Consider the following 17,451-nt stretch of genomic DNA (forward strand, 5'->3'; position numbering starts at 1 on the left):
ATGGGAATTCCAATCTGTTAAAATCTCTGCGTTATTTTGAAATTTGAATCACAGATACCAGATCTTTTGTGCAGATTCAGATTGTCTATTAGCCCTAGGAAGCAGAAATAAACTGTGGTCAATTATATTAGAAATTTCACTCTATCAAGCCTCAAAACATACCATCATGTTTTGCATTCTTGTTATTTGTAGCTGTAAAACAACCATGGAAATGGCACAGCATTAATCTAATAGCAACATTATTATTAAGTCCTGTTCTACATGAGCAACAACATCATGGAGCTTCAGACAAGTACATTAGCCACCGAAACAACATTTTACTGGATAACTCTGGTCTCAAACCTCTACCAAGAGGTCTTCTGCATAGCTCACTCTTTTAAGATATGCTGCAAAAATGAGAAAGGAAAATATATTCAAGTCAATTGCCAGTTACCTAGGAGTAGCATTTACACAGAGAAGTAGATAGAAAGAGAAGTAATTGGAGTAATTCATTCTGACAACTCAGGAAGGCTTTAATTACCTGTTGCAGTCCATATACTCAGAAATGGGAAAACTGAGATGTGTGTTGCACCTGACAGGAAGATCACTGACACGGTCAGCCCTCAACTTCATAGGGATCGTCCTTGTTATTATTTCAATGCACTCACAGATAGCTCTGGGCCCCATTCCGTGCTCAGCTAATGCATTGAAGTCATAAACCCGCTGACAACATTGGCTTGAAGGAAAATCGTTTGAACCTATGAGAAAATCCATGCAGTAAGGGAAGTTGTCGAAAATGACCGGACACTGATGAGGGTCCACGTCGAACTTAGCCATAGCTTGTGCAGACATTGCAAGTATCAGAAACCCAACAATGCGAGCCATTAACTCTGCTTTGTGCAAGACAAAGTGATCTTGAGTAGTGTAGTTGGTGCTTGAGAAGAATTTGAGGCTAAATGTATGAGAGTTTGGAGTTTATGAAGAGATGGGATTGGCCATTTTATCTGTAAAAACCAATAAGAATTTTAGTAGGCTTCGTCGTCATGCAATTATGATGAATTATTTGCTGCTTGGGATTTCTTTAGTGCCAAAGCTGTTGTACACGCAAGTCCCAGCCAGGGAAAGGCGGGTAGGAATTCAGGAAAAGAACGAGAGCAACCCTGTTGCATTGTCTTGATGCTCTCATGGCTTTTCTATGAACTCCTCGTTTTTTCCCTTTCATAATTGTTACATTAACAGCTAGAAAGAGTATTAGGGCACTTGCATCTGGCCTTTATGTCGCAATCTGTTATTTTTCATTCATCTGGTGCTTCCATGAGGAGATTGAAGTTTACAGGATATTGCTTTTGGTGCTCAAGTTGAAGTCTTTTCTCTCAAGCAAACTAGCATTTTTAGGGCTAACATCCCTAAAAACTTTGAGATTGGTCAAGTGCATGAACTCTGCCTCTCAGAATTTTGGGCTATGATTATGACGCAGCCTAAACTAATTAGACTAGAAATCAAAGGAAAAACAGGAAGATAGAAGCTACAGAAAGGGTTTATGGAGCCCTAACCGTAGTATTTAATTATTCTTCATAAAAATATTATGTCGATATCTGTTTTGAGAAAAGCTTGCAATAGTTTAAAAGGAAACCCTAAGGGAAAAATAAAGGAAAAAATTCAAAATCAACTAGGGAAAATACCAAGATTGAAAGAAAAAAAAAAGAAGCATCTTCTAGCCCTGCGTACTTTGAGGGCTTCCTGACCTCCTCTTCTAGTTACAACAAGTTGACCTACTGTAAAATTTACAGGGCCAACCTCCTCATTACATTTGAGCTCGATCAAAAGATCAGAAGATCAGTTGTCGTATCCTAATCTCCTCTACTTGTCCATCTCGTACATAGACACATCTCTAGGCATTCTATTTGTGCAAGTTCTGCGTGGCCTCACATTAATATATTTCTTGATTCAAAACTTTCAAAAGCCTGTGTCTCGTGATATATTAAGAGCTTCAGAACTCATGGAAGGGCTAGAAGGATCCTTGAGACCATCTCAGGAGGTTGTGAATTTCAGAACATCCTTCCCCCCACCGGGATGGGAGTTATTTTTCAGTCATGGGTACCGCATAATCTTAATGAGAATTTCAACATTTTGAATCTTTTCATTAATTATGTTGAAACAATCGTAGATACCAGATCTATTGCACATTGTTTATTAACCCTGGGAAGCAGTAATAACCTGCACTGATTCAAGAACATGCTCCAATCTTCACTCTCTCAAGCTTCAGAATATACCATATTTTGGATTCTTGTTATTTCTCGTTGTAAAAACACTCAGGATCATTCTACGGTTCGTCCAGGAGTTAACTTTTGTTGTTAGCAGTTGGAAATGCCAGAGAGATTGAGGCCACTTTATATCACCAAATCCAACAGGAGTTTTAGCTGGATTCATTGCCATGCAGGTATCATGAGCTATTCTTGCTGGTTAGAATTCACCAAATCTGCTCTAGATACCTCATGCATGCACTTGACATGACTAGTTTTCAATACTTGGGGTCTTTTACTATGCATTAAATAAGGTTTTAATTTATGTTTGGACATAACTTTGAAGCTTTTCATGAATCTCGCATGTCCCTCATTAATTTTGTCAGACCATGTATTCCCTTCTTCTCAACTTCGCAAGTCTAAGAGGAATAAAACTCATAAATGGCCCAGCTAGGGACCTCAGCAACTGCCACCCTCCTGATTCAATAACATGGAGGACTCTCTATAGCTTTTTTGCCATAATTCTACGTCTTCTTTGTTTGGGCAGCACAAAATCTCAACCTGTAGAAGACCTTTGTATTTACTGATACCATATCTACTGTGCAGGTTGTTTTTTAGCCCTCATGGAGCAGTAATAACGAGTCATTAAATTCATGGAGATGTTCAAATTTATTTGAATTTCTTTAACTCTTTCAAAGTTCAGAACGTATCGCATTTGTTGTCATAACTATAGCAGAACGGCAGCAATAATTAGCCTTGATTACAAAAACAAGAAATCAGAAGATTATACCAAGTCATGAATTACCAGTAAGTTATTACTGGCACTGCCTGAACTAAGTAGACTAGGGTTGAAAGAAAACAGCAAGACAGAAAATCACGAAAAGGGCCAAACTAGAACCCTAGTGTTGCACCGTTACTTCTTAATATAATTATTTTACAAATGCCTATCGCAAAAAAAAAAGAAAAAAAAAAAGAATACAGTCTAAATAGATCTCTCTCCAGCCTAATCCAAAAAGGACAAGAAAATCCTGAGCAGATAAGAAAAACAAATGCCATGATCCAAAATTAAATACAAAAACTGAAAAAATAAAAATGCAGCATCCTTGGAGGTCTGATTCGAGAGCTTTTCTGATCTTGGTTGGTTATAGAAATGGATCAGTGGAACCCCTTAACAAAATTTGAGCATGATTTAACAATCAAATAAAAGATTACAGTTTTTTTGTTAGACAAGTGGTTTGGCTAGCTCATCTGGAGCTCTTTTACACTTTAACTTGGTAATTTTATCCATAAACGCATCTACTAGGCTTTCCGCGGTTACAATAAGTTGGTATTCAACTCTACAGAGTGTCCATAAACTCTGCACACTTACCTGCTAACATTATGTTAAAATGGTAAAAGAGAATTTTACTTGGAGCAACTCATTCTGACATAATTCAGGAAGCTATATTATGTTCTTAGCAAATGTTTAGAAGATCATTGATTCTGGAAAGAAGGATCGATCATCCATGGCCCCCGAAATGCCAAAATAATCAAAGAACTGACAGATTCTTTGAGCAGCACGATTCTGTGTAGCTATATACCTTTGAATTCTAGGAATACCACACAACATTCAGGCCTCAGGGCATGAAGAATATTGTTACTTCATCCTAACAATCAGCAGAAAGGTCCCATAGTTTCAGACAGCATGACAGTGTACAAGAATAAATGTGTCACGAGCATTTCCTTTTCCATCGAGGAGGAGATGTCGAGATTCATGATAGTAGTGATGGAGGATAGCATTGTACCAGGATCAATGGCATGGCAGGAAGGGTTTGCATCCTAGCCGTAAACATAGTTCTTACATTTCATATGTATAAATAGAAATCTCTGAGCAGATCAGACTGTAATAATTCTCGAGCGTTATCATTTCTTCAACTCTTTTGTCTATAATTCTACTATCTTTCTTTTGCGGAAAAGCATGGGATAACGTATATTTACTTCATAGTTATTAAACTCGTGCTCGGTCATGGTTAGGAAAGTTAATTTAGACTAACCAATGTTAATTCAAAATAATATTATTATAAGTTTTTTTTTTAAATAAAACAACCTTGTTTTGAGTAAAATATATATATATATATATATATATATAAAAGTTAAATTAAATTTTTACTAAGTCAACTAGATAACAAATTAATTGATTAAATTTAACTAAATCAACTCCTATTTAATTTAATTTAAACCTGATTCAAGGCAAATAAACAAATCCTTCTAATTGACTTATCAAATCAAATGAGTCAATCAAATGAATTTAACAACAAAATCCCACTTTCTATTTTTGTTACTAAAAAAAAAAAAATTCCCCTTAATAACTTTGAATGTGTGCGTCTTTGTCAAATCCTTTCTTTTTTTTATTTAAATCCTTGATACTACACGAGTTATATCAATTTTAAAAGATGTAATATAAAAAAATATTTTAATACATAATATAATTGAAAATACAATAAATTCAATAAATCATAAATAATTGGTAATTAAAGAAGCAGACTGGTAAACTTTTCCATCTCAAATACTTTCTTTTAGAAGTATTATTACAAAATTAAAAATAAAATCAATGCTATAAAAACAACAAAATAAAATCAATACTTTCTTTCTTTATCAATATTTTCTTTTAATGTCTAATACTCAAATACTCTAAAATCAATGCAAGTACAAAATTAAAAGCTTTAAACGACACCGTTGAAACAAATCGTAGAGGGTGGATAAATCATCCAAAATTAAACACGAAAGGAAATAATTTAATCAACCTATAAAAACGACACCGTTACAACTCGTCCAGACCAGAAATATAGCCGTTAGAAAAACCACAAAGCGAAGAGCCACACCTCATTAGCCAAGTTCCCAAATTCAAAAATATCCGACCGTTAACCCTCACAGCGTTGATTTTATACACTCTCTCTCTCTTTCATTTCTCTTCACTCTCTCTTCTCCTCTTCCTCCAAAAAAGAAACCCCTAATTTCCCAATCTCTCTCTCAAGAAATAACCGAAGAGATTTTTCTGTTAAGAAAAATGGCAGCAGAGAGTGACGATTCTTCGACCGCTACCACTGCTACGACGACGACGTCGTTGACTGCTAATGCGACGACATCGTTGAAAGAGAATACGACGACGTTGATGTTAGTAGACGAGATGTATGAGTTTTCGGCTCCGAAGTTTTATGATTTTGTGAAAGGAGAATCGGATGAAGATTCTAGAAACGCCGAGCTTTGGTTCGATGTTACAGCGGCCTATGCTCCTTCTCGTATGTCTCTCTTTCTCCTTTTCTCTTGGATGATGATTCATTTTATTTCTTCTCTCTTTTTTTTTGTTTTACAGTTGAGAAACTGGGTAACGGATTATTTTTAGGTTTTTGTTTATTGAATTAATGAACATTTGTGAGTAATTAGGGTTGTTTTTCGTTTGATTTGACGAAATCAGGAGGGTTTTGTTGCGACTCTACGGTTAAATTAGGGTTATTTCGAATCTGATTTTGGATTTTTGGAGGGGAATCGAGAAATTAAGGAAGGTAGAGAGAGAGAGAGAGAGAGTCTTGATGGTAGTCTGTTTTCGGGATTTTTTGTTGTTTGTTTGTGATTTTTAGGGTTGTGTTTGTGTTTTAATTGGTTTTGATTTGGAATTTCGAGAGAGAGTGAGAGATTAAGAGATTGAGTATATTTAGAGAGGGAGAGAAGCTTGATCGTGAGTTTTTTTAGGATTTTAGATTAGGAAGTTGAGAGTTGTTTGTGTTTAATTTTGATTATTTAAGTTGCAAAAAAGGAATAATTAGAATTGAGAGAGATAATTAATTAATTAATAATGAAATTAAGGGACTAAATTGAGAATCTATGTATGTGTTGATGCTACTGTTGTTGTTAAAGATTAAAGATTTTAGTGATTGATTGATTCTTTTTCTGTTTTTGTTTGATTTGATTTGATTGGTTGCAGCTTTTATGCCTAGAATAAAGACTGGTAGATCATTTAAGGTAGAGACCTTATGTGATTTTAGTCAAGAAGACCAATTGCATAAGGTAATTGTTGATTTTATTATTTTCCTTCATATCATTTATATTTTATTTTATTTTATTTATTTATTTGCTATTGTCAATTTAGCCCATTGAAATTGAATTGCAGGTCGCAGAATCATCTGATTCAAAACCAACTGACTCTTCATCAGACAGCAATTCTCAATCAGAGGTCATGCCACTACCGGCACCAGCGGCATCCTCTGAAATGAGGAAGGAAGAAACTAGTTCTAATGAGGAAAACAAAGAAAACAATGCTAAACTTATCAATGTGGTGAGTGGTGGCTGCAAATTTTTGTTTTAAAAAAGTTCTGGTCCCTTTTGGTCTCATGAAGTGGTGCATATTTCAGATTTCTGCTGGTGATGTTACTTGTGAAAAAGAGAAGAAGGTGGGGTTTGCATGTGCTGAAAGTAATGGAAGGTACTGTGCTCTTTTGTTACTATTCCCTTTGTCATTTTTTTCAAGACTAAAATGTCTAAAGAAAAATAAAAACAATGAGTGCTTGTGAAGAAGATAGTTTATGGTGTTGTTTTGATAGCTTAATATCATTTTTCTGTGTCTCTGTGTGTCTGTTGCATCCCTCTCTGCTGACTTCCGTTTTTCTATCAGATGCACAGAGAACACTGATGGTAAGAGCAGTAAAAATGATGCTTACTGCACCCCTAAGCAACCAATGTCTTCTCGGAACAAAGGCATATTGACTGATTCCAAGAAGAATCAATCAGCTAGACATATAGCTAGTTTGGTTAAGAATCCATCGTCGGTGAAGCCAAAGGGTCGATCACAGTCTTCACAAGTTAAGGGAATCAAAACATCAAGTGTCAAAAAGTCAGTAGACTTTCTTGTTAATTTCTGTATTAAAATATGTGTTTGGTACCATATTAATAAGGCATTCTGACATGCTTTTATTGTAGAGATCCTAATGTGAAAAATGTTGCTGGGACTGCCAATTTAGCCCAAGAGAACCAAGCAATTAAGAAACAGAAGCTGGATGGGGGGAGGTCCAGACAGGTGATTGGTTACTACTTCCATGTTCTTCTCATTGAACCATAGTCTTCTGATGATTCGTTTACTAGAACAGATTTTCCTTTTTTTATGATTTCAGATTGTTAATGCGAAGCCCCCACAACCATTGATGCACAAGTCCAAACTGGGTCTTAGCAGTGGCAATTCTAACTTTTGTTCATCTGTTCCAAATAAAATGCAGAAAGTGGATAGAAAGGTATGCTACTTTTGTCAAATCTCCAAAATGTATTCAATTTGTTTTGACATTGTTAGTTATTGACACGTTGAACACTTGTTTTGTGTAAAAAGGTTTATGCTCGGGAACAAGCCCCAGCTCCATTTGTTTCAATGGCAGAAATGATGAAGAAGTTCCAATCAAATACTAGAGAATTGTCATTGCCACACCGTAACAGTTTTATCTCACATGTAATAACAGAAGCCCATTTCACTCGTGCTTTATGAAACTCGGTTGCTCCAAATTCTTGTATTGCCTGCACCTGTTGTTGTTTTTCTTAAAAATTTCTCTCATTTAATGTTCAGGATGGTCCTGCTTCTGTTATCAAGAGGAAGCCTAAACTCACACTGACAAGGCCTAAGGAGCCTGAATTTGAAACAGCTCAGCGTGTTCGCTCAGTCAAAATAAAAAGTACTGCAGAGATTGAAGAAGAGATGATGGCCAAAATTCCCAAGTTCAAAGCCAGACCACTGAACAAGAAGGTATTTCCAGCTTGTTTTGCAATTTATGACATCTTCCATCCTATCAGGTCCAACAACTAGCACTGTTCTTGTTTAACTTCAGTGTGTGCTTGAATTGTTTTTTCATTGAACATAGATTCTGGAAGCTCCAACATTACCTGCATTACCAAGAAGCAAACCACACCCACCTGAGTTCCAGGTAAGCTGTAAGAAATAATGATAAATACAAATTTACTCAAGATGATGATAATTGTAGGCTAATATTTCTTCTTCTTTTTTTTTTGTAGGAGTTTCATTTTGTGACAGCAGCGAGGGCAAATCAGAATGAAGAATCAGCTTCAGTGGCCTCAACGGAAGTGTCTTGTCAGGTTCGAGCATCCTCATTCTTCTTTGTCCCAGCAGCGCTAGTTCAGATTTACTCACTATTGTTCCTTTGTTACTTTCTATAACAGAGTAATCAGTGGAAACCTCATCATCTCACAGAGCCCAAAACCCCTGTTCTTCATACATCCTTAAGGGCCCGTCCAGCGATGGTGAAAAGTTCTTTAGAACTAGAGAAAGAAGAGCTTGAAAAGATCCCTAAATTTAAGGCAAGGCCTTTGAATAGAAAGGTAAATGATATCAGTCATTGAACATCAGCAGCCACTTAAATCTTAGTTTGGAAAAGAAATTGACATTAATAATATCTCGTGTAGATATTTGAAAGTAAGGGAGAGATGGGAATTTTCTGTCACGTGAAGAAGCAAGTTACGATCCCTCAAGAATTTCATTTTGCCACAAATGAGAGGATTCCACCGGCTTCTTCTGTTGTTGATATGTTTGAAAAGGTAGTGTGTTAGTTATCATATACATTTTTTAATCCTAGAACTAATGGTGTAGCATATGAATAAAAGTAATACCTGCATCTCATCGTGCTGTTGGTCTTCTCCTCAGCTCTCACTGAGGTCAGAACCTACCAATGAAAATCCCATTCCAAGAAACACACTGCCAAATCCATTCCACCTCCACACAGAGGTATGTCCATTCATTCCCTAGTTAATGGAGCAAAATCAGGTTATCTTTTGTTTTTGTTCATTCATTTTTTGCTTGTTCCTTTATCTCCAGGAAAGAGGGGCCGAAAAAGAGAGGAAATTTGTGATGGAACTTATGCAAAAGCAGATGGAAGATGAAAGAGCAAGATTTCATAGGGCCAATCCCTATCCTTATACCACTGATTATCCTGTGGTAAGAAGTTATTCAACAATATGTATCTCATTATTGTGCATCACAAGCTTTTAGGCTGAAAATAATGGTGCTATGACTTCATTCAGATTCCACCAAGACCAGAGCCCAAACCATGCACAAGAGCAGAACCTTTCCAATTAGAGAGTCTAGTAAGGCATGAGGAGGAAATGCAGAGGGAAATGCAAGAAAGAGAGAGAAAGGAAAAGGAAGAAGCCCAGATGAGGATATTCAGAGCACAGCCCGTACTTAAAGAGTATGCAATGCGGAAGAACTCAAAACTTTCCAATGCTTATTGATGTGTACAAGTCAATCATTCTTTCCCATTCATGTATCTTATGCAGGGATCCAATTCCTCTACCAGAGAAAGTGCGAAAACCACTTACACAGGTTCAACAATTCAATCTCAATGCAGATCATAGGGCTGTGGAAAGGGCAGAATTTGATCAAAAGGTGAGTAGAACCACATTTATTTAAATTAGGCAAGCAAGCACGGTATGTGTGTCTCATCCATCTAATTGGGGATGTTAACAAGAAAGCTCCATGGGTGCATGTCTCATCTCAATTGGGGGTTTTAACAAGAAAGAGCTCCATTTTTCTTTTTCTTTTTGTGTTTTTTCAGGTGAAGGAGAAAGAAATGCTGTATAAGAGATATAGAGAAACTGCCAGGATGGTATGTGTGCTTGTGCTTGCATTTTCGCATTCTCTGGCCGTAAATTACCAGCTTGCTTATTGCTTAATGTTTTGCAGATGGAAGAAGAAAAAGCATTGAAACAGCTTAGAAGGACAATGGTTCCTCATGCTCGGCCGGTTCCAAATTTTAACCGGCCATTCTTCCCCGAGAAGTAAGAAAGAGAGTACCACACCCCAGTTCTCAATTATTTTACCAAAACACCCTTGATTGATCAAGTGATTTATTTCATCATGTACAGGTCATCCAAGGAAACTACAAATGCAAGGTCACCAAATCTACGGGTGCTCCAAAGACTCCAAAGAAGAGAAAGGAGGAAGATGATGGTGAATGCAGCTTCTTCTGCCGCTGCTTCTGGCATGAGGTGATTTGTTTTCCTGCGTAGAGCAGATAGCAGCTGTTCAAGAACTCTTGAACCATTCATTTTGATTTTAGTAGTAATCATTCTTTTCAGTATTATTGTACTGCTAATCATATGTACAAAACCTTAGATCATCATCATTTGTTGTAACATCAATTCTAGAATGTAAGCAAAACTAATGATAACGGAAATTACTGTCTTGTACTCGGAAATTTTTTTGGTATAAAATAGACTAAATGATACGATATAAGACCACCCTTAGTCCTTTGATCTTCTACAAGGGGATTGATTACTTCTTTAATGTTTCTATCAATCATCGTAAACGGAAGTAAAAATATATATATATATATATATATATATATGATAATTGTTCTGCTAAGATCATAGGGGGGCTAAATAATAACAAGCTCTCCTTTCCCTCGTTTTGCAAGGAAAAACTTTCAAGTCCCCCAGACCAAATTGCTTTGAATCTTAAATCCCAATGACAATGTTAATCCTACAGTCTCCGAGAAGTCCGATAGCCTGATCTTTGTTAAGTTTTCTACTAGGTCAAACTTAGTTAAATTCGAGTGAGATCCAAGAGTGAGTGTTTACTCAAGTATTTTTTTTTCTTTTATTTAAAAAGACTTGATGAGGTAGTAATTCGGATTCTTCACCATGTCAAACCTGATCTGGGAATTGACAACTATGATTTTACTGTCTACTCCAAAGAACTTGTGAAGGGCCCCTTCTGCTGCTGCCGGAAATGAATGAAATGAACCTTCGCTAACAATAAAAGCAACTTTTTTCTTATATATCACAATCTAACATAAAATTCGTATACAAGGATCTGGGTTCTAAGAAAAGGAAGCAGTGGTAATAAATTAAAATTAAAAGACTAATCTAAAAGTTGAAAAAATATAAATGAGATGGAAGCCTTTTTTCTTTTTCTTCCATTGAAGCCGAAACATCAACTTTTGATCATCTCCTTCTGCCGATAAGCTAGTATCTGCAAAACCAAAGAGCCAGGAGATGAGCAGAGTAGTTTTGTACACATGATCGAGCAAAATCAGGGTAGAAGGTTGCCATCCAGCAAGAATCACACTCACCAAATGATCTCTCCTGGAAGAGCAGCTTGCTTTAAGGCCTGCCACTGTTTCTTGTCCTTTCAGAATTTGCAGCTCGTCCGTAGGGATCTGAGGATGCTTGGTGTCATGGGACTGGTGCTTCCCCTTGATTAACAGTATTTCAACTTCTTCAGCTTGCAAAGTTGTTTGGTGAGCAACATACTGCATACAGAGTGTATATATTGTCAAGATGAGACTCGTAAAGAATTTGAGGCGTAAAAAAACAAGAATAGCCGTGTTAACAGTTCGGGTCAGACCACATGATGCAATTTAGCAAAAACATGGAGCACAAACACAAGGCTTACCAACATCATTTCAGGATTATAAATCAATGTTCCCCAGCATTGTGAAAACCATGAATGCTGGAATATGAAGCATCATGCTTTGAGACATACTTATGCATCAAGGCACTCTTAAAACTTTTTCAGAAATGCACGTTAATTGGGCTTAGCATAAGCCATTCAGAATAGCAGGTTAGAATCATGGTCAAATTTGGCTAGTTTTAGAAGTTTCACTAGGTCCCAACTTCCACCGATGCACGGAGTAGAACAGGACTAAATGAGGCTTGCTAACCACTGTTGCCAAAAGCAATGTCTGTCTTGATTGATTGATTTTCCTCAGTTCAAGGGTTATAATTCTAGTGTTCTATCAAGAAAAATAAACCAAGCATTGCGGAATAATAACTTAAATCCTGCTTCTCAAGAAAAAATCATTTAAGGAATTAAGGTGGTGAGAGAGAAATCTCACTTCGCATAGGTGTTTGATTGACAAACTGGGCCGGCAGCAAAGGTAGGGCTGCTTTAAAGTTGGTGTGCTGTGTTTGTCCAAAGTAATAAGCTTGAGATGAATATCCAACTGCAAACACATGATATGATTAAGTTACACAGGATGCACAAATAACATGGGAAGAAATGGCAAAAGGGGCTCAAGGGGTTTGAGACAAACTAGATAACTCAGTGGTAGTTGAAAGCTAGAAACTACAAAAACAAGTACTTAATTCAATCAGATATTGAAATTATTATTGACATTTTTAAGAATTTATTCAACTTTTTCCATTGGAAAAGCAATTGTTGCTGTGTAATTTCATGTCCTTGTCAATTAACATTTTGATCGGTTTTTAATTGGTGTTGTTCTTTTGAGTTATAGACTATCTTGTAAGCAGTGACAGATCTGCAGCTTTGCAACTACAACATACATTTAGGGCACTTTGTAAGGAGTTATTCTCTTTGGATCTATGTTAGTTAACCTCCTACTGATAATACCTAGTTCAAAACATCGAACTCCTCCTGTTGCTACAGTACATCATATTGCTTTTCATAGCTACTTGACATTAAAATTTCATTCATTCCAAACCCTTCCCATCGTTACACCGCCAGATCTTCTAAACACCTATATATTTGCCTGACCCTTCTCTTAAAGTTGACACATTCAATCAAGTTTTTCAAAACCCTAAATCCCTGTGAATTCTGGCAGCCAAAGCTTCAAGTCAGACCTCCCTTTATCAATAATACCTACTTGCACATCCTTAGAACTAGAAACCCCAGATTGTTCATCGATGAAGGCCATCATGAAAATCCCAAATTTCTTAACTCTAGCCTAACATGGTAGCCCAAGTAGACAAATAAATCAAATTTGTCCAACATCAATTATGAACTCATGCATGATGTTTCACATTGCAAATAGGGTGATCTCAACAGAAATCAATAAGAGTTAACAGCATCCCAGCATACCTCATCATTTTTCTCATCTAAGCTCCTGAGATATTCTACCAGCTTGGATAAGCGAGTATTTCGTGAATTCTTATTGTTGCAACCACTAGGATTACCATGTCTTGTATGACTCCGAGTACCGCCCCTGCCCCAAGCAAGCATTTCTGTGTTCCACACAAGCCCTGGAGATAATCCCCTGTTTTCTCTATTTGAATCTAAATCATTTTCAGCACATCCACCCTCTGAATTCACAGCTGAAGAAGAGGGCTGGGAGGTCCGCTGTCTCTTGCGCCTCCTCTGCCTAACTTCTGTAGAGCGGTCATCAGTGGAAGACGAGTCCTTGCCTATATTGTCATCATTTTCATCTTCAATGTCTTCATATCCTTGAAAATCACTGCCTCGACTGTTCCGTCGTCTCCTTGAAATAGGCCGATGTGTTCTCTGTGATCGTGTCATGAAAGTTGATTCTTTACCCAGCGTGCGTCTCTTAACCAGTGCTTCTGACTGTCTTTGAATTATTTGAGCGATTGAAGCTTGAATCTGTTCAAAACAGCAGGGAAACAACACACCAGAAACAGGGAGAACATGTTGAGTTTAGGCAACGGCTCTAACGTAAAACAGCAGTGGCATGAATAATTCTACATATTACGATCCTTGAAAGAAAAAAGGCATGTAAAATTAGAGGCGCGATGAACAAAGTGAGTATGCCAGAAGTGTCCATTTTAAAGAACCAGTATTCTTCTGCATTAAGGAATCGAAACTCTCCACACAAAGAGCAACGATCTCCAAGATTGTCATCTCACGGACCATCAACTCAGAATTTGAATTAGTGAAATAAATCAATATGGACAGTAAGGTGAAATTCCCATGATGTATGCTTCTTTCCAAGCATGACAATCAAGGGCTCAACGAAGCAACATCATCACAGTTATCTCAATCACTGCTTTTCTTAAATTTAATTCCCAGTGAAATGAAAATGAAGGTTATTGCATATGCATGCAGACGAGGGAATAAAACATAAATCAACACACCTGCTTGTTCCGAGTCCTTTCCTCTTCATGAAAAGCCAATTCCTGAGACCAAATACTCACTCAGCAAACCAGTTGCTTTAAAAAAAAAATAAAAAACAAACAAACTAGCAAAGCAGTTGCTTGATTGAATGAAATACTTTCGAACGCATTGGACAAGAAAGTAGATGAGCCAAGTCACTTATACCTCTTCCTCATACTTATCAATGTCTGGATATAAGGCTGCAATTAGGGCATCATAGTTTGGATCATCCCTCAAGGATCGCCGACTTGCACAATGTGTGCGGCAAGCAGGGCATTCATTGTTCCTGCAATATATTACCAATTCAGTAAAAAAAATGTTAGTGGTACACAGTATATGGAATTATCACAAGTTTATCCCAAACAATGGCATGATTAATGGATTGGGATGTCAGATTACAAAAACACAGATAAAAACAAGAGTTTCAGTTGTTACATACCCCATTCGCATTGATTTATCAATGCATTCCCTGCAAAAGCGGTGCAGGCATTCCATTACAGTTCGTGTTTTCTTTATGATCCCTGTTCAGCCACAAGGCATGAATAATTTACTAAATGTTCCGCCAACATGGATAAACAAAGCAACTTGTAGGTGCAATAAATGCAGGTATTGGATATTAATAAACTCCTGGGCAAGCGGCAAGCTAACGTGCTGACATACATTGCAGATAGCACGTCAAATGAAGAAATAGGATTACTGCAGAAGTGCCGATGGAAACGAAAGCACAAAGTCCAGTGTTAAAGATTCATGTTCATTCTTCAATCTCAAACAAAGTGAAAATGAAGTATGGAACGGGTATAAGTTAACTGGAAACTTTGTAAAAGTTAAGGAAATCCAGCAACCCTCCACAAATAAATCTCCAAGCTGACCACAAAAGAGATTGGTCAATTAACAAATGGTCATCATCTAAAGATCCGGATGGCAGGCATCTCACATGCAATTTACTAAACACGATCTGGTCCAAACATCACTTGAATTACATACACTGGGATGAACTGAGCATTCTTGGATCCTTGGATGAAAACTGAAGGAATAATAGATTGCATTGCATTTGAGAATTTCATACATAACAAAACCTGATGGTTTTCATGACAGTACGCCATAGAACCAACCAACTTCTCGCTTTGAACACTGAGCATGGGATATAAGCATTTCTTCCTCTTCCTTGTGTTACCATGCTTACCTTTGAACACTGAACTGTTAATCACAGTTCAGTAAAGCTAAATTTTATAAGTCAGACGCATCATGTCAAATACAAGGCCATAGGTTCCCATGGAGTTCTCTATTTAAGAGAAAATATGCCTCTACCTAACATATGTTTCCAACTATTTAGATCACATCTAGCAAACAGAAACTATTGATGAAATTCTGACACATGTTTAGCAAAAAAGGAGAACAGAAGAAAATTGCAAGCTCAGTACCTAAACATATTGGACACTGCACATCTTTACGAATGTCCAGCAGTTCGACAAAGACAAATCTGCAAATGAAACAAAATGTGAGTGGCCATTTAAACCCACTCACTGATATATACAAGTACAGTAGAATACAAACATAAGCTAGCTGTCCGAATAGAGCATATGTAATTTGTTTCCAGGAAGAATAAAAGTACCTCTTTCAAATCTTTTCATAGAGACTAAAATAACATTGAAAAGAAATGGACTTTGTAGTTCATATAGAGATATGCGGTAAATGTGCACATGCACATAAAAAAAAATATGTATGTCTTTGCAGGTGGGTGAGTATGGATACGTAAAGCCAAAGAAAGAAGGAAAATTTGTGGTAAAAACTCCCCATGACAGTGGAGTACTACATGATGCACATTGCTGTCAGCATACTAGCTTTCACAGTCTTCTTGGGTGATTCTTAGCAGTGGAACTTCATCTCCTTCACCTTCTATTATGCTTAAGACCCCTAGTTCCTAGAAGCGGAAATCCACATTCTTATAATCACGTTGTCAACTCCCCACGTAATCAAACTACCCATGGAGGATAACCAGCTAGAGGTTGATTGCTTAGATCTTCATAACCGAGCCACACATACAAGGCTCCATTACTAAAAACTTCCAATACTGTGCAACATGATAGACACTGATATCACATATGCAAACTCATGCCGGAAACACTCCAAAACAGAGAAGCCTCACTAAGATCAAAGACATATTCAAAGGGCTGAGTACAATTGAGTTAAACTCGACCCCTAACTTGTCATCTTGCATAAAGTTTGAAAAATGTAAGGGTGGCTACATTTCTCATCGTTCAGTCATCAATTTAGGAACCACCAATCAGTACTACTAAAAGACACTAGTAAACCAGCAATACTTCCAACGTTAACAAATTGGTGCAAATTCTCTGTAAAAATTTCAACATTTAGCTTCAACCCCACCAAGAAACATAGATCGAGAACATGCACCAAACTCTTACGCACTCAATCATAGCAAAACTACTACTCCAAAAAAATCCCACCAACCTCCATAACAAGAAAACGAATCCCATCGTAATTAAAATCCCATCAGGAACCAAATCAAACCCAAAAATCTTAAAAACTCAGATAAGAAACACAACCAAAATATGCACTTGACTAAATTCCAGGGAAAAAAAGAGAAGAAATGTGTAAGAATGAAAGCATACTCGGGCTTTTCCTCATTTTCAGAACTGGAAGAAGAAGATGACTGGGTTCCATCAGATTCTGAGTAAAAGAATAAGAAAAACAGCTTCAATTAATCAATTATTTTACATTACACGTCAAGAAACATTTACACACACATAAAAACACAAGAAGAAGAAAATACCTTCTTTCCCTTCTTCTTCTCCTCCTCCTCCTCCCCCTTCCTCTTCTCCTTCCTCTTCCTTTACTTCATAATCTTCTTCTTCTTCTTCTTCTTCTTCGTGAACTTCTGCTTCTTCTTTCTTGTCTACTTCCTCCTCCTCCTCCTCTTCTAGTTCTTGATGCTGACCATTTTGATGGTGCTGCTGTTCTTGGTCAGTTGGATGCCCGTTTTGTAGAGGAGGAGATAGCTCAGACAAGTCTTGTCGTTGCTGTTGTTGATGATGTTCTTGGTCTTGCTCTTGCTCTTGCTCTTGCTCTTCACCTTGTTGTTGTTCATTGTCCGGATTAATGTTATCCGGTGAAGAAGCCGACGTGTGGGCAGGCATTGATGGATGCTTCTCTTGTGTGTCGCTCTGTAAATATGAGATTTTGCTGGGCCGTCAAATATACATATATATATATTTTTGGTGTGTCTGCTGCTGCTTGTGTGTATGATGATGTTGTTAAGAAAGAGAAACGAAGAAGAAGATGGGAGAGTGAGAGCTTTGTTGGCTTTTTTTTTTTTTTTCTCTATTTTTTGCC

At 37.2% G+C, this 17,451-nt stretch overlaps 3 protein-coding genes across 3 annotated transcripts; 1 reads left to right on the plus strand and 2 right to left on the minus strand.

Moving 5' to 3' along the window:
* Positions 1 to 429: 429 nt before the first annotated feature.
* On the minus strand, positions 430 to 864 carry LOC118059582 (non-specific lipid-transfer protein 13). Its single transcript, XM_073410512.1, has 2 exons — positions 521 to 864; positions 430 to 433 (listed from the first exon to the last, which is right to left on the minus strand). Exons 1-2 carry the CDS (start codon positions 862 to 864, stop codon positions 430 to 432), a joined length of 348 nt encoding a protein of 115 aa, XP_073266613.1.
* A 4,221-nt stretch (positions 865 to 5,085) lies between these two features.
* LOC118059617 (protein TPX2) lies at positions 5,086 to 10,476 on the plus strand. Its single transcript, XM_073410388.1, has 20 exons — positions 5,086 to 5,500; positions 6,184 to 6,266; positions 6,370 to 6,534; positions 6,611 to 6,681; positions 6,871 to 7,089; positions 7,176 to 7,272; positions 7,367 to 7,483; positions 7,576 to 7,692; positions 7,807 to 7,983; positions 8,099 to 8,161; positions 8,250 to 8,330; positions 8,415 to 8,573; positions 8,658 to 8,789; positions 8,896 to 8,976; positions 9,067 to 9,186; positions 9,273 to 9,439; positions 9,528 to 9,636; positions 9,806 to 9,856; positions 9,934 to 10,028; positions 10,116 to 10,476. The coding sequence occupies exons 1-20, from the start codon at positions 5,269 to 5,271 to the stop codon at positions 10,240 to 10,242; spliced, it is 2,463 nt and encodes an 820-aa protein (XP_073266489.1). The 5' UTR covers positions 5,086 to 5,268; the 3' UTR covers positions 10,243 to 10,476.
* A 525-nt stretch (positions 10,477 to 11,001) lies between these two features.
* Positions 11,002 to 17,451, minus strand: LOC118059583 (putative E3 ubiquitin-protein ligase RING1b). Its single transcript, XM_035072484.2, has 10 exons — positions 16,892 to 17,451; positions 16,731 to 16,788; positions 15,522 to 15,580; positions 14,540 to 14,621; positions 14,266 to 14,386; positions 14,082 to 14,123; positions 13,072 to 13,590; positions 12,089 to 12,196; positions 11,324 to 11,503; positions 11,002 to 11,223 (listed from the first exon to the last, which is right to left on the minus strand). Exons 1-10 carry the CDS (start codon positions 17,253 to 17,255, stop codon positions 11,185 to 11,187), a joined length of 1,572 nt encoding a protein of 523 aa, XP_034928375.1. The 5' UTR covers positions 17,256 to 17,451; the 3' UTR covers positions 11,002 to 11,184.

The sequence above is a fragment of the Populus alba genome, chromosome 7, assembly GCF_005239225.2.
Source record: "Populus alba chromosome 7, ASM523922v2, whole genome shotgun sequence".
Classification (NCBI taxonomy): Eukaryota; Viridiplantae; Streptophyta; class Magnoliopsida; order Malpighiales; family Salicaceae; genus Populus; species Populus alba.

Coding starts and splice junctions, on each gene's coding strand:
- LOC118059582 (XM_073410512.1), bottom strand. CDS start 864: ATGGCTCGCATTGTTGGGTTTCTGATACTTGCAATGTCTGCACAAGCT.
- LOC118059617 (XM_073410388.1), top strand. CDS start 5,269: ATGGCAGCAGAGAGTGACGATTCTTCGACCGCTACCACTGCTACGACG. Junction 8,162..8,249: donor CACACCCACCTGAGTTCCAG/GTAAGCTGTAAG, acceptor TTTTTTTTGTAG/GAGTTTCATTTTGTGACAGC. Junction 9,857..9,933: donor ATAGAGAAACTGCCAGGATG/GTATGTGTGCTT, acceptor AATGTTTTGCAG/ATGGAAGAAGAAAAAGCATT.
- LOC118059583 (XM_035072484.2), bottom strand. CDS start 17,255: ATGCCTGCCCACACGTCGGCTTCTTCACCGGATAACATTAATCCGGAC. Junction 16,789..16,891: donor AGAAGAAGAAGGGAAAGAAG/GTATTTTCTTCT, acceptor TCTTTTACTCAG/AATCTGATGGAACCCAGTCA. Junction 14,622..15,521: donor GCAGTGTCCAATATGTTTAG/GTACTGAGCTTG, acceptor GTGGCTGAACAG/GGATCATAAAGAAAACACGA.